At 43.5% G+C, this 14,201-nt stretch overlaps 2 protein-coding genes and 1 long non-coding RNA gene across 4 annotated transcripts in view; 2 read left to right on the forward strand and 1 right to left on the reverse strand.

Moving 5' to 3' along the window:
* LOC139351145 (toll-like receptor 13) overlaps positions 1 to 1,648 on the forward strand; it is a 5,317-nt gene extending 3,669 nt beyond the window's left edge. Inside the window, exons 3-5 of the mRNA XM_070992879.1 lie at positions 1 to 377; positions 905 to 1,022; positions 1,110 to 1,648. The exon at positions 1 to 377 is cut by the window's left edge and continues 2,160 nt beyond it. Coding sequence (XP_070848980.1) covers positions 1 to 377; positions 905 to 1,022; positions 1,110 to 1,356 — 742 coding nt within the window. The 3' untranslated portion in view covers positions 1,357 to 1,648. The remainder of the gene's footprint in view (positions 378 to 904; positions 1,023 to 1,109) is intronic.
* Positions 1,649 to 2,326: 678 nt separating this feature from the next.
* Positions 2,327 to 9,581, forward strand: LOC139351141 (protein phosphatase methylesterase 1-like). Of its 2 annotated transcripts, none has more exons than XM_070992874.1 (14): positions 2,327 to 2,422; positions 2,963 to 3,152; positions 3,235 to 3,292; positions 3,367 to 3,418; positions 3,630 to 3,784; positions 3,875 to 3,965; positions 4,047 to 4,112; positions 4,293 to 4,437; positions 4,744 to 4,861; positions 4,969 to 5,013; positions 6,501 to 6,565; positions 7,341 to 7,408; positions 7,488 to 7,518; positions 8,085 to 9,581. In XM_070992874.1, exons 1-13 carry the CDS (start codon positions 2,394 to 2,396, stop codon positions 7,507 to 7,509), a joined length of 1,104 nt encoding a protein of 367 aa, XP_070848975.1. In that variant the 5' UTR covers positions 2,327 to 2,393; the 3' UTR covers positions 7,510 to 7,518; positions 8,085 to 9,581. The 2 variants fall into 2 exon arrangements, with proteins under 2 accessions (XP_070848975.1, XP_070848976.1); XM_070992875.1 differs by having other exon boundaries at positions 4,293 to 4,416.
* A 391-nt stretch (positions 9,582 to 9,972) lies between these two features.
* On the reverse strand, positions 9,973 to 13,804 carry LOC139351153 (uncharacterized). The gene is made up of 2 exons (XR_011603562.1): positions 13,735 to 13,804; positions 9,973 to 13,674 (listed from the first exon to the last, which is right to left on the reverse strand). It is a non-coding gene; the product is annotated as an uncharacterized lncRNA (long non-coding RNA).
* Positions 13,805 to 14,201: the final 397 nt, after the last annotated feature.

The raw sequence follows: 14,201 nt of genomic DNA on the forward strand, positions 1-14,201 counted from the left end.
ACAGGTTGTTAATGGCTACCAGTACACTTGTGCCTTTCCAGTTAGCCAACAGGGAAACAAGTTCTTGGACTTTGACATCCATTCCTGCTGGATAGACGCTAGCTTTGTCTGCTTCATCTCTAGCACTTGTCTGATTGTGCTGACTCTCCTCACATCCTTCATCTACCACTTCCTGAGGTGGCACCTAGCCTATACCTACCACCTCTTCTTGGCCTTCCTCTATGATAAGATGAGAAGCAAGGACACTCCTCACCACTACGATGCTTTTGTCTCCTACAATATTCATGATGAGGAGTGGGTCTACAGAGAGATGCTTCCAGTGCTGGAGGGGGAGCAAGGCTGGAGACTCTGTCTGCACCACAGGGACTTTGAACCAGGTACAGATGCTAAAACTCTTTCTGAATCTGACCCCTGTCTACTTATTTCTCTCTCTGCTTCCTCTTTCACTGCAATTAAAGCTGCATTAAAGTGAGACTTTCAAATCCCCTTAAGGGCTAATTTGAAATTCACAGTGTTAGAGAGCGGGTGCTCAGTTCAGAGTTTTTTGTGGCGTTACTGAACTTTCACATCGAAAACAACGCTGCTGTAAAAACACACAAAGGCGTCATTGCTCCGGATACTCGTGTGACAATGAAATGTGATGCAGAAAAGCTGGTTGAAGTAATGATCAATGAGTCTGAAGGCTTATCCGACACTGTGCATAAAACTATGAGTCAGGATTTTAGAACTCTAGGTTTTCATGGCAACAATCATCAGAAAGTAAGTTGTAGAATAACCCCTGAAGAACGTAAGCTTGCAAACGTTGTGATTAGTCACTGCGGGTTGTTGCTGGATGACGTTGCATTGTGTTGAGCAAAGGTTCAATGTCACTTGATTTGAGCAGGTTGAGCTGTTGTTTTCTTAGGAAAACCCATCCTAGAGAACATCACAGAGGCCATCTACGGCAGCCGGAAGACCATCTGTGTGATCAGTCGACACTACCTGCAGAGTGAGTGGTGCTCCAAAGAGATCCAGATGGCCAGGTGGGGGCGTTCTATATCTGTACATGTAATGTTCTTACCTCGCTTGTCCCGACCCGATTCGAGCCGTCATCCTGTCTGTGTCTGCAGCTTTCGTCTGTTTGACGAGCAGAAGGACGTGTTGATCCTGTTGTTTCTGGAGGACATCCCGGCCTATCAGCTGTCTCCGTACTACCAGCTGAGGAGTCTGGTGAAGAGACGCACCTACCTGAGCTGGCTACAAGCCAGTCAACACTCCGGCGTCTTCTGGCAAAACGTATGTCGAGCTCTGGAGACAGATGAACGTCCCACTGAGCGCACCCACCTCCTCGCTGGACACCCAGGCTTCAGTCAGTGAGGGACATTTCCTTCAGAACCAGAGATGAGAAAAGATCATTATTTGACGATGAAAATGAAAAACAGGCAGATTTGTCTTTACAGTGTTGCAAAGAGCACATGGCTGAGCCAATCATAACCAAGGACTGAACTTTCTGCTTCATAAAGACTGAAATGTCAGTCACAGGTGACATTTCTCTCCAGAACGAGTGCTTTTACTTTTGACTTCAAGTACATTTTGCTTTTTATGCTTTTGTGTGATTGACTGACTAATACTGTCTTTTTTATCAAATAAATGCTGATTGTCATTCAGGTGATTTCACGGCTGGTTATCTGGATACAAGAGCTGTCTGTCACTGCCACCTGAAGGCTGTGTGCATGTGTGTTTGTGTCAAAACCTGACGTGAGTGATTGTTTCTGTTTTCAGCAAAAGCCTGAATAAAGGTCAAAGGTCACAAAGACTTTTCAGGATTTGTGAGACGTAACAAATCGTTAAAAACATCTGAATTTTGGAGCTTTTTATCCACTGATGAAATCAAGACAATCCAAGACCTTGTTCAGGGTTTAAACTTGAAAATGTCTCTCAGCTAGTTTTCGGCGTCTCACCTGGCTGGTGGAGACTCGACACACCATAAACTACCAGAAAGTTCTGCCAGCATGTCACCGCCTGAGGCTACCAGCAGATCCGTGACGTAAGCGAAGCCTCTTGAGATCAGACACCTTTACCGAAGAGTTCTGAATCTGGACACATCCCTCTGCTTGTCTGCGCCCACTTCAGCTGTCTCAGCCATATTGGACGCAGCAGCAGTGATGCGTCCTGACATCAACAGCTGACTGGTCGTTGTCCTGGAGTGTGTTAGCACTCACACCAGAAGTCAGTCCAGCTATCTGGTCGATGGACGTGTGACACAGCCGACAGGAAGAGGAGCAGCTCTGTGGTTCTGATTAAGATAAAGCTGTTTGTTCACCTCACACACACACACACACACGCACACACACATATACAGCAGACTGAAGATAAGCGGCCGTGGTTTGGACGTCTTCCTGCTGAGACGCAGCATGTGGGAGGAGAGCTTCGATACAGAGCAGTAAGTCATCTCTTCAAAACACAGCAAACAGGTTTTTATCTGATTTTAGGCCATTAGGCAGGACAAGCTGCCAATACTGTGTCTAAATTTGTCACTTTTTTAAGGTGGATTTAGAGATTTTTCATTATCGTCTGTTGTCTTAAGTTTATTTTTCAAAAGGAACCAAGAACAAACTCAAGAAACATGGTTAGCTTAGCACTTTAATTCAAAAACATGTGATGAGACATCGCCAACGCTGAGTTAATTTGTGCTGGACAATGGTGGAGCTGGAAGTGCTACTGGTTAGCTAGTTAGCCTAACTGCCATTCCACATTCTGATCAGCCATGGAAGCAAGTCAGGTTAGCAAGTTAGCAAGCCAAACTTAATGTTAAATACTTGAGTTTCTTCTTGTTGCTTTGCCATTTGGCTAACAAAAGCTCCAGTGCTGTGGTTCCTAAGAAGCTCCACCACCAAGAAACTGTGAAATCGATGATCTGCTGGTATATTCTTGCTAAAAGTTGTAAAGTGTGTGTGTTTCTGTGTGTCTACATGTCGACCAGCGAGGCTGGCGGTAAAATAGATTACTCGCCGGTGTCCTGGCGGGAATATTTTGACCAAATGGAGGACGTGAACGTGGGGCCGATCGACAGCAGGGACGTCTTCAGGATTTATAAAGCAGGAAGCGAAGGACCACTGCTGGTTCTGCTGCATGGAGGAGGACACTCCGCCCTGTCCTGGGCCGTCTTCACTGTGAGTATCTGTCTAGACGTCTGGTCGACTGATTGATGGGGCCTACATCCTGAATATCAGAAGCGTGTCTTCTGTGTTGCAGACAGCCATCGCCAGCAGAGTGACCTGCAGGGTACTTGCCATGGACCTGAGGGGTCACGGTGAGGCATTAAACTCACTTATCAGTGTACAGCCCTTCAATTTGTGCTATGATGACAATTTGTTCTCTGTTCAGGTGCCACCCAGGTTCGCCAATCAGACGACTTCTCAACTCAAACTATGTCCAGGTAACAGCAGGCGACACAAACTCACTCATCCCGACCAAAACACGAACTTCCATCTTCCGCTCATCTTCAAACCAACACCAACACCCTGCATTAAAAACTGTATCACTACCAGCAATGATGCTACCAACACTGCTCCTTCTTCTACTATTACCGCTCCAGTGACAGTACTGTTACTAACTGCTACTATCACCGTTTGCTCCACCCCCCTCAGTGATGTAGCCAATGTGATTCAAGCCTGCTACGGGGAGACCCCTCCCCCCATCATCCTGATTGGCCACGGTGTTGGTGGGGCGATCGCAGTGCACACAGCCAGCAACACACTGCTACCGACCACTGTGGGCCTGGTGGCTATAGACGTCGTGGAGGGTGAGAGTTTACAGGCACTGCAATACACACACAGTTTTAATGGGATACTTCTTTGTTATGTACTTCGCTCTTCTTCTTTTCTCCCCGCAGGAAGTGCAATGGAGGCACTCCACAGCATACAGAACTTCCTGAAGGGAAGACCCAAGTCCTTCAAGTCCATGGACCACGCGATAGAGTGGAGGTGAGACTTCTGCCGATGTCCAAAAGTTGGATAAACTGGGGCGCTATCGATTCTTTTTTCCCCACTTTTTTCTCCTTTCAGTGTCAAGAGCGGACAAATCAGGAACCTGGAATCTGCCAGAGTCTCAATGGTTGGTCAGATCAAAAGGTAGGCTGACTGGGATTGGCTAATGCCTTATCCTGTCTTTCCAATTTGGAAGCAGATTACAGATCGGCTTTGTTTTTTTTTCTTTATCTAAACTATGTTGAAACACAATAAGTTTTCTATCTTAGATGCAGCCTACATAGATTGTTGACTTCCTGTATTCTCTCACTTCCTGTCTGTTAGATGTGAGGTGGAGGAAGTCGACACTCTGGAGCAGGCCAGCCCAGTGACAGACGTGGTCGTCGAGCGCAACGAAGAGTTCTATGATCAGAGCTACGTCAACGACAAAGAGAACGCTGCCTCAGAGGTGAGCCTCAGCGAAGGCCAGGTATGAAACGACTGCACAGAAACACTGATGCTACAGCAATATTTTGTTGACTTGCATTCATTGTTAAGCATCCTGCTTTCACCTTTACAAACCCTTCACATCAATCATCAATCAGAGAATTACTATTTGCCTTACTTGAGACGACCCACCGTTGACTTTCCAATGTCTCCATAATAAAAACCTGTTGAAACTCTTTTAATGTCTGTTTCTCAAATCATGCACACATTAACGTCTTAATGTTTTTGTCAGTATTATTACAAAGTTTATGAACTAACCTCCCTGTGAATGTACATGTCTGCATGTCAGAGTGTGTACAAATGGCGTATAGACCTGTCAAAGTCAGAAAAGTATTGGGACGGCTGGTTTAGAGGAACCTCCAACCTCTTCCTGGCTTGCAACCTGCCTAAACTCCTGCTATTGGCCGGTAGGTATTTCAAGACCTCAAGAGGTCCCTAAAGGTAGTAAATTCTCATTTGTGCAACTATTTCTTTTTTTTGTCCCACAGTGCAGTAAAGCAGCTTCTGTTTGCAGGAATCGACCGACTGGACCGAGATCTGACTATCGGCCAGATGCAAGGTGAGACCCTGATGCAACGCCTGCGGCGGTAGCCATGGGAACCCTTCAGTTTTGGTTGAATGAATAGCTACAAACTGGGCTAATTGGCTAATCTTGGTAGTTCTGTAGACGCCGTGAAAACTCAAATCAAGGAACATTAGACTTCCTGCAAAGGTTCTTGGGACTTTAGTTTATAAGACTTTTGATGGGAAGGTGTTCACTGGTTTTGCAGAGGAACTAATTATTTAAAGAAACCATGATCTGAGAAATTCATTGAGATCAGCTCTGACATTAACTGGCAGGAACACTCTGGGTTTGGAGGGAAATTGGCTTTGACAGACGGTAGAAAGTTTGTAATGTTCAAGTGTGAATGTGAGCTGGTATCAGAGGTTTGTAGTACTCAGTACTGAGTGAGGACGTCTGTTTAGAGCTGCAATGCCTCCATTTTGACGGCTGGCAGTTAGTTTGATAACATGGCTTTCCTGGAGGCAGTACGAGCCAGTGTAAACCCAATCAAATCAGCAGGGGTGGAATGTAAGCAATTACATTTACTGAACTACTGTATTTCAGTTCAAATTTAAGGTACTTGTACTTGAGTATTTTATACAACTTTATGGAAAAACCATTGTCACAAAGCTGAAAACAGCCTGTTTTTCTGAGCTCGTCACACTTTTTGGAGATACGTGGTTCTCACAGGATGGCCGCACTGCAAACATGTGATGAACTTATCGAATATGATACATTGCTGTAGATTAAAGCAGCTAACAGTATGTGAGGTAGTTAAGTAGTGCAGGATTGTACTTTTTGTGTAAGTACTTTAAGTGGAGGAGCTGAATACTCCACAAACCTCCATCTGTTCAGCAGAAGTTTACAGAAATGTATCACGTACGAGCGCTACATGTGGACAACACTGAGACTTCTCATGCTGTGTCTCTCCGCTGACTGTGAGGGAAAAGGTGAAGGACGTCCTCACAGAGACACGTTGACACTCAGACAGTCACAGCTTGAGGCGGCAGCTCCTCTCCAGAGACAGATGCTGCTGTCAGTCAACAGCCGGGCTGCCAGTGACAGCCCAGCAGGGAGTGTGTGTGTGTGCATGTGTGTGTGTGTGTGTGAGACCAGGTATTTATCACGTTGTGGGGACAAAAATCGGTTTACACAGTCACATTGTGGGGACTCACCTGCCTAATGGGGACAAACTGCAGGTCCCCTTAATGTAAATCATTAAATTTTAGGGTGCAGACTGAGGACAGGGTTACGGGTTAGGTAAGGTTAGATTAGGTACAGGGTTAGAAACAGGCAAATAGTGGTTATGGTTATGGTTAGGGTAAGGCTCAAGGAAATGAATGTAAGTCTATGTAATGTCCCCACAAGTGATGTAAACACAACGTGTGTGTGTGTATGTGTGTGTGTGTTTACATGAGTGTGATAAAATAGCATCACACATACATGTGTGAGTGAGACAGACACAGTTCAGAGTGAGTACCTGTCTTGCTGTTTGTCCTCAGGTAAATTCATGATGCAGGTGCTGCCCCCCTGTGGTCACGCAGTGCAGGAAGACAAACCAGACAAAGTAAGAACACGTCATGTTTCTGTCATCAGCAGTGGAATTTAACTAAGTACAGGTATTCAAGCACTGGACATAAGTACACTATTGTGGTAGTTGTACTTTACATGAGTATTTCCATTCTATATTACCTTACACTTACAGATTTCAGAGGGAAATACTGCACATTTCACTACACCACGTACACTTGATGCCATTAGTTCGTTGTTAGTTTGCAGGTTCATGTTATTAAAACTAAATAGAAATCAATAAACAATAAATTATGATATATTCTTAAGGATTAGGCTATAAAACAGAGTATAAACAATTAAAATCAGCCAGCTGCAACATGAGCACATCAATGCATTGATAGCTTGAATCCAGTAATATCGTATGACTCTGAGATGGACCTTTCTGCATGAAGGCTACCGTTACCACCAATAACTTCAGTATACTTTGATGTTAATACTTCGCATGCAGAGTATTTCTACACTGGTTGAAAGAGTCCATGAAACATAAAACAGGCCTGTTTCTTAATTCATGAAAAAGTAGGAATTTACTGGGTTTCTATCCGACAGCAGCAGAGGAGGCCGGTGGTGTCTTTGTGAGGGTGAATGAAGCAGTTTTCAAGCTAAATGGGTTAAGGTTAACGAGCTAACGAGCAGATGTTTAGCTGTTTAGATGGTATGATGTTTACCATGTTCACCACAGCAGTAAAAGCACTAAAATCCTGCCAACAAGCATCAACTGGATGTATTTTTCGCCTGTAAATGCAAACGAAAACACTGCTGGGTGTGTGCAGGTGGCTGAAGCTGTGGCCGCCTTCCTGCTCAGACACAAGTTTGCTGAAGCCAGAAGAGAAACCAAGAGGTAAAACCTTCAGATGACAAAGCGTTTTTAAAGAAAATAAACCTGAAACTGAGAAAATCCTTCTCCGTTCTCTTTCCAGCTCCAACTCTGTCACACGATGAGGTTTGCAAGTAAGACGTCACCTAAACACCGACACCTGTTTCACACCTGCAAAGCCCGACTGCAGTCCTGTCAGTGACGGAGGAAGTATTCAGATTCTTTAGTGAAGTAAAAATACTTCATTAAAAGCAAAAGGTCCGCAATGAAAATGATACTTATGTAAAAGGAAAATGTACTTAAAGAGTAGTCAGTGCAGAGAAATGGTCCCTGTGTTTGTATCTAACGATACTGTCATGTATTATTTTAGATTATTAATACTGCATTAATGTTGAAGCAGCATTTTTCTCTTGCGGTTGGTTGAGGTGAAGCTGATTTTCTGTTTCCTATTAGCCTGAATTTTAAAAGTTTAAGTCTATTTTTAAGTAAATTTGTTCTGAACAGTGTTCCCACCACTGAACACTGGAAAGAAATATAACGGATATAAAATGCACAGTAAAAATAAATGTTTTTTTTAAAGCTGACATTTTATATTGTTATCTGGGCAAAATAAAATCTACAAAATGAGGAAAACAAGTTTAAACTGCGCCATAAAATCAGCCAATCGCTGCAGGGCTTCATGCTTGTTTCTCTTCCTCAGGTTTTCCTTCAGACCAGCTCGAAGGAGCTCCAGGTTCAGAGCTTCCACGTGCTCCTGAAGACCAGAAAGACTTCCACTTTTTCTGTCTTCATCCTTTATTAGAAGCTGCTGAAGTTCAGTTTAAACTTTGAACTTAAGTATAAATCGAACAGCAGCTATGAACCATTGATGACTGAATGTCCTTTTTGTTCTGCTTCGTTATTAACAGACAACGGAGTCAAGTCTAAACATTATGAACAGCATTACAACGAACACATTCATCCAAAATTTACTGTATGTGGTTCACCACTGAGCTACCAAACCCGGGTCTAAGAGGCCAGTTCCCACTGGACAATTGTTTAAAAAAGACACAGATTAAATATCAGGAATCACAGAACGCTAAAAATACCACAAGTAAGACGAGTCACATTTAGTACCTGTCAGTAGTTTGAAAAATAAAATAAAAAAATGATGTCAAAGTCCAAAATATTGCTAGGCCAACATCCCCACTCTTAGCCACTAGCTCACCTGTCAAACCTCCATTTATAGGCGCTTTCTACATCAACTCCACTGTGAATTTCCAGCTGCTGTAACTGCCAGTAAAACATCAGTGATTCTTACAAATCCTCTTAAAATGTGACTTTTTAAATCTGCTATTTTGCCATCCAGTGTCAAATTCATTGCTCATGGTTACTTTTGTGTAAAATCAATTCTTTGTTTGATTACATGAAAATAGAAAAAGATCAGGGATGACCTTCTCACCTTTTGAAAGAAGTTTGCTCCGCAAACCAAACTGAGTCGATGAAACCTTTGATTGAGACAAATGAGTATTTTCACCTCTCACCGTCGACTTCTGCTAGCCAGCAATGAGAACGTTAACAGCAGAACTTCGCATAGATTAGTGCTAGCAGTGTGAATGTTTAATGTGATTAATTTTTTTTTTTTTTTAAAGACGTTTTCTGGCTGCATGGGATTCGTAACATTGTACATCGTACACAACATAGTAACAGCTAGCTAGCCCAGTGATAAGAGCATCAACATAAGTGAAAACAAAGGGCTGAAGGTTTAAGGCATTCGTGAGATTGAGACATTGTTAGCTGTCTCTGCTGTCTTATTAGCATTTTCCTCACGAAGGTCAGTGAACAAAAGTCGCTCACACTGTGGGAGAAGACATGAAAAATAAAATCTGTTCTGTCGAAGTACTTAACTTGATCTGAGAATGACCGAAGAAAGGCGTTTTCATTTTGGAACATTAACACACGGAGTGAAACGTGCTAACGTTAGCAAGACTCACTGTTAGTTTGTGAACCACTGCTGCTTTCTCCAACTAGATGTTAGCTCTACTGTTAGTTCCGCTTACTGCTAAATAAATGATGATAAAAATGAACTTGGAAAGAATTTTATATTTGTCTGTGTTTACAGTCCGTTGTTGTTGTTGTCTTTCAGTGTGTATTAGCATCCGTTCAGCCGTGTCGTTAGAAAAATGTTTGTTGTTCAGGATAAAGTTCACTGTCATTTATCTTGGTGATTTTGTGTTTTGTAATGTGAGATGACTTTTGTGTTTGGTTTAGAGGAATATGAAAAAATGTATAATTAGCATTAACAACACCCAAAAACAACTGAAGAAAGGAAGAATTCGTCTCACCTCCAGAAACATGTTGAAAAAAAAATTAAATATCTGCATCATTTCCTTTATCTACAGCTTGACTGGACATTATGATTGCTGGATGCTTTAAACTTCTTTTAAACATAATAGGATGATTTTAAACAAATACATGAACATCAGTGAGGAATCAGTCATTGTTCATTTCTGAAAAATTTACTTTTTGCTGATGTAGATGATCAACATACCTAAAATTAATTTGGCTGAACGAACAACATCAGATGAGACACAAACACCAGGCTGGGATAAAAACAAAAACTTGCAATAAAATTTTATTTAAATTCTGTCCTGAATCAGAACACGTGCAACAACTGAAACACAGAAACAACGTGGCGTCACGCCGCCTTGTATTTACACGTGTATGTAGATATTTTTGTGTTTGCGTGCACAGGACAACCACACAAACAGACGCCCGGTAAAACAATTAATATTGTAGAAACACACACGACACCGTATCACACCCTGTTGCTATGGTAGCAGAGGCATCAACATGGCTACAGGGTCATCTCAACTTTCGCCATCTCTCTGGAAGGATCTGAAATGGTTTCATTCTTCAGTCAGTTTCTCTTTGCTGTAGCAGTCATTAAAATTAACACCAGCACAGCTGCTGAAATGTGTATAAACCCGCCTACAAGCAGGCTGCGTGGAGATTAATACATACCATAATCCCAGAGGAATCGTGGTTCAGGATTCACCTGGAAACTACAAGACAAAGTAGAACATATGGCGAAACGTATGGCAGTCAGTGTATAAATGCACAGGATTTGTAGTTTAAAATGGACCAGCAAACATTTTTCCAACAGCCCACAAAACAATCTGATGCATTTCCAACATGGAAATCTTTAAGGAAGACAAGAAAAGAGAGAAAAAACTGGGAAAACCAACAAAAACCACTGCGGTAAATCAAAGCAAGGCAAAGGGAAAAGAGAAAAGGAGGACAGAAAATCTAAATGACAGCGGAACGAAGAGACGCATCCAGAACCTTCCAGAGAAACAATTAAAGTGCATCAACAAGACAGGCTGAGCAACCAATCAAAACACAGCACTGGAAACGTAGACCAATCAGACGTCATTACTGGCAGTGACATGAGGACCCCACGTCGAATCAGGCCAAAATCTATTAGAGCTATTTAGACTTTTGGCGTAAAAAATACGTAATTATCATCATTCATTATCATCATTATCATAACATCGTATTTATGACACATTTGGAAATTCTCCAATTTTGGCAGAAAGCTCGTCACATTTAGCGTCACAAACAATTTTTCTGCCTCATGATCGAAATAAAAACAGGCTTGTGTAAGAGTTGGGTGCTGATGGGAAACATCGCTTCACATATAACGCTAAAGCTTTCCGATTAGCACGCTAAGCTCTTCAAACGGCTTTAAGTGACAGAGGAACACTTCATTTGTCTGCCCAAAGGTTCATCTTTGGGCTGGTCATCGTTGGAAACTTCAAAACTAGTGCTGATACGAAAGTTTTCGTACCAAATCAATACTTTAGTCATTACTTTGTAACAAAATGTTAAATGTGTCAGAACACAAGCAGCTGCTCGAACAGTCTCGATTCAACGCTAGCTTTTCGTACTTAACGTTTCAGTTGCTGACGAAGCAGCATTTGAGGTCTGACTCTGACGCTAAAGGGGTCCGACATGCCACCGCAGCCTCAGTCTGTACCAGAAGAACGAGGGAAACGGACGCGGAGACGTTTCCGTGGACTTTCACTAGGCAGCAGCAGATTCGCAGTCACGTAAAAAACAAAGCGAAACAGTGCGACTGTGAAAGTAACACCGTACTCGATTAAATGCCTTAAAAATAAAGCTTATAACACAAAGGAAGTGACTTTAATTAAAACATTATTCACTGAAAATTGGCCAAGACAAAGCATACAAATCCATCATCATTCATATATTACAGCAAGAACGCTCCGCGCCACTTCACAGCGGTTTAAGTCAACTAGAGTTCGCCATGTACAGAAGTGACGGAGCTGAAGGGAACTGGGCCCCGGGGCTGAACGCTGAGGACAGAGACCAGATCAGGAGGTCCTCCTGGTTTCTGGGAGAGGACCAAGTCGATGGCAGGACTGGAAACGCCAACACAGCTACTGCTCCTTAGTTATTCCCCAAAACTAAATGTTTCATCAACCGGATTACACTTCCTGTTAATTATTTACAGAGAGCTGGACGGTAACTACGAATCCCATCATGCCCCTGTGGGTTTCTCTTTATGTTGGAGTCCAGAGGTCCAGGAAAGTGCTTCGGTTTGACAGACAGCACGACGTACACGAAGGCCGCTCAGAGGTCTAAACATAAATTAGTTTTAGGTCCTGAATTCAGTCCAGAAATCAAATGTTGGGACTTTCGTGCTGTTCTTCATTTAGACTGCTGAAAAAAGTTTTAAAACTGACGTTAGCACCAGACGCAGGTGGGAAACGAACAGTAGAGTGTTGGTCCTCCAGCCTCCATCAGCCTCCATCAGCCTCCATCAGCCTCCATCAGCCTCCATCAAATACTGAAAGTTTACGGACAAAGTTTAGATTCACACGCTTGCGGTTCTGTTTGTATGTACAATTACACAAATGATCAAATGATCGACGCATCAATCCGTCCAATCGGTACTCAGTCACACTGAGAATTGGGGGGGGGGGGTGTCAGTCTCTGCTGCTGGACATTTGCTTCATTACAAAAATAAATGTCTCCTCTGGTATCAAAATAGACGACAATCTTTATCTCTCTTAGTCTCGGGAGGCTTGGCGGTGGCGGCGGCGGCCCTCCACGGTCTGCACGGCAGCTTGGCAAACCGTCGGCGACGCCGCGTGGCGGACTGAACATGTCGAATACAGGTTTGATATTTACATGCTCGGCTTTGAGCTGAAGCAGGGAGCAGGGATTCTTCCTAAACGCTGCAGCTCCTCATGTGTTTCTGTGATTTGGGGACTAACTTCTCGTCTTTTGCGGCTCGTTTCGATGTTCAACTAGAAACAAACCCTTCGCTGTGTGCAGACATGCGGGTTTGAAAAACTCTTCTTAGCTTTGCTGAAGCTCAGAGAAAAGATCCCTGACGAGCCAGTAAAAGATCGATCCTTGATTGTCGGGTTAAAGGTGTTTAAAAAGGCATCAAGGTGCCGGAAACGTTACGCGCACGGATGACAAAGCAAGGCAGCGCCGTCCACAGGGGTCCTGCATGGCACCACTGACAACAGCCATGATGGAAGACTGACGAGGAAAGTCTTTCCATCCTTCACCTGAAGGCGGTCAGACACTGCATCATGAAGGCCGGTCTGAAACCCGACGCCATCAACCCCCCGACTCACCTCAGAATGCCACCAAAGTTTTTTTTAGATTGATTAATCACCCAAACATTTAACAGTCCGTCTGTAAGACGAGCTGATGAATTTCTGGCTTGTCTAAACTGCGATTGGCCGTCCTGCAGCTTTAAGAGTCTGATTTCCCAACATGGCCGCCATCAAACGATTCATTAGAAATTCGTGCTGTGATGGAGAACCGACCCTCACCACAGAACAGCATTTTGTGTTTCCATCCACCTGTTTTGATGCACATTGTCAAGTTTTGCATGAATAAAAAATGTGGAAATGCAGAAAATTTGAAAAAAATCAAAGTTTTCACGGTTGGCTGAGAAGCTGCTGAAAGTTCGCAGCATCGCTAAACGCAAAACAGCCGCAAACGGAAACATCAGGAGCGACAAGGAGACGCTAACCTTCGTCAAATTAACAACAGAGACAAACAGAAACGTCAGCTTTCCATCCGGTTTCCTCGACTGTTTCAGACTTGACTGGGACTCAGTGAATTACATCGTGTCGTGTCCTCTTAGCGCCGTTTATCTCAACACACCAACGGACGGAAACACACATTAACTGCGACATTCAGATGGAAACAAGCTGACGTTGAACACGCGGTCGACTTTATTCGACGTGTCACCGCACAGCGGACTGAAGAGGCTCAGTCACCTTCAGCGAGCTGCACGCTGCCATCGCTCCATCGTTACCAACAGCCAGAGCTTCAAAGTCGCAGCTTCAAAGGCCAGAGAAAATGTACGAGGTGAATGAAACCATGCAGCGTGCCCAGCGTGTCGGGGGGGTTTAATGTGAAAAAGAGAGAAACTAAAGAGGAGAAAACTCTTCATCATGGTGGCACCCGAGAGTACTTTGTTACGAACTTTTAACACAGAGTGTGCACGAGGTGAAATTCTACGTTTTGTTAACTTTTCTCTGTCTGTATAATAATCTGTTGAGTCCTGCACACGTCGGCATGTCGCATAGAAAGCCTGTTTGGAAAGCGAACGCTGCTGGAGTTTAAAGACAAAGAATTCTACAGACAGGCAGAGAGAAGAAGCACAACACTGTTTATCGCTGATCAATACTGCAAACTGTCACCTGTGAGCACAACTCTAGAAAAATAAACAAACCGGAGCCTCTGCCCCGAGCCGCTGGTGTGTCCCTTCAAAATAAAAGTCTTC

Source organism: Chaetodon trifascialis, chromosome 23 (genome assembly GCF_039877785.1).
Source record: "Chaetodon trifascialis isolate fChaTrf1 chromosome 23, fChaTrf1.hap1, whole genome shotgun sequence".
NCBI classification, from domain to species: Eukaryota; Metazoa; Chordata; class Actinopteri; order Chaetodontiformes; family Chaetodontidae; genus Chaetodon; species Chaetodon trifascialis.

Bases quoted from the DNA above. Each gene is read 5' to 3' on its own strand.
- LOC139351141 (XM_070992874.1), top strand. From the start codon at position 2,394: ATGTGGGAGGAGAGCTTCGATACAGAGCA. The intron at 4,113-4,292 runs GTAGGCTGACTG...CCTGTCTGTTAG, and splicing joins ATGGTTGGTCAGATCAAAAG to ATGTGAGGTGGAGGAAGTCG. The intron at 7,409-7,487 runs GTAAAACCTTCA...TTCTCTTTCCAG, and splicing joins GCCAGAAGAGAAACCAAGAG to CTCCAACTCTGTCACACGAT.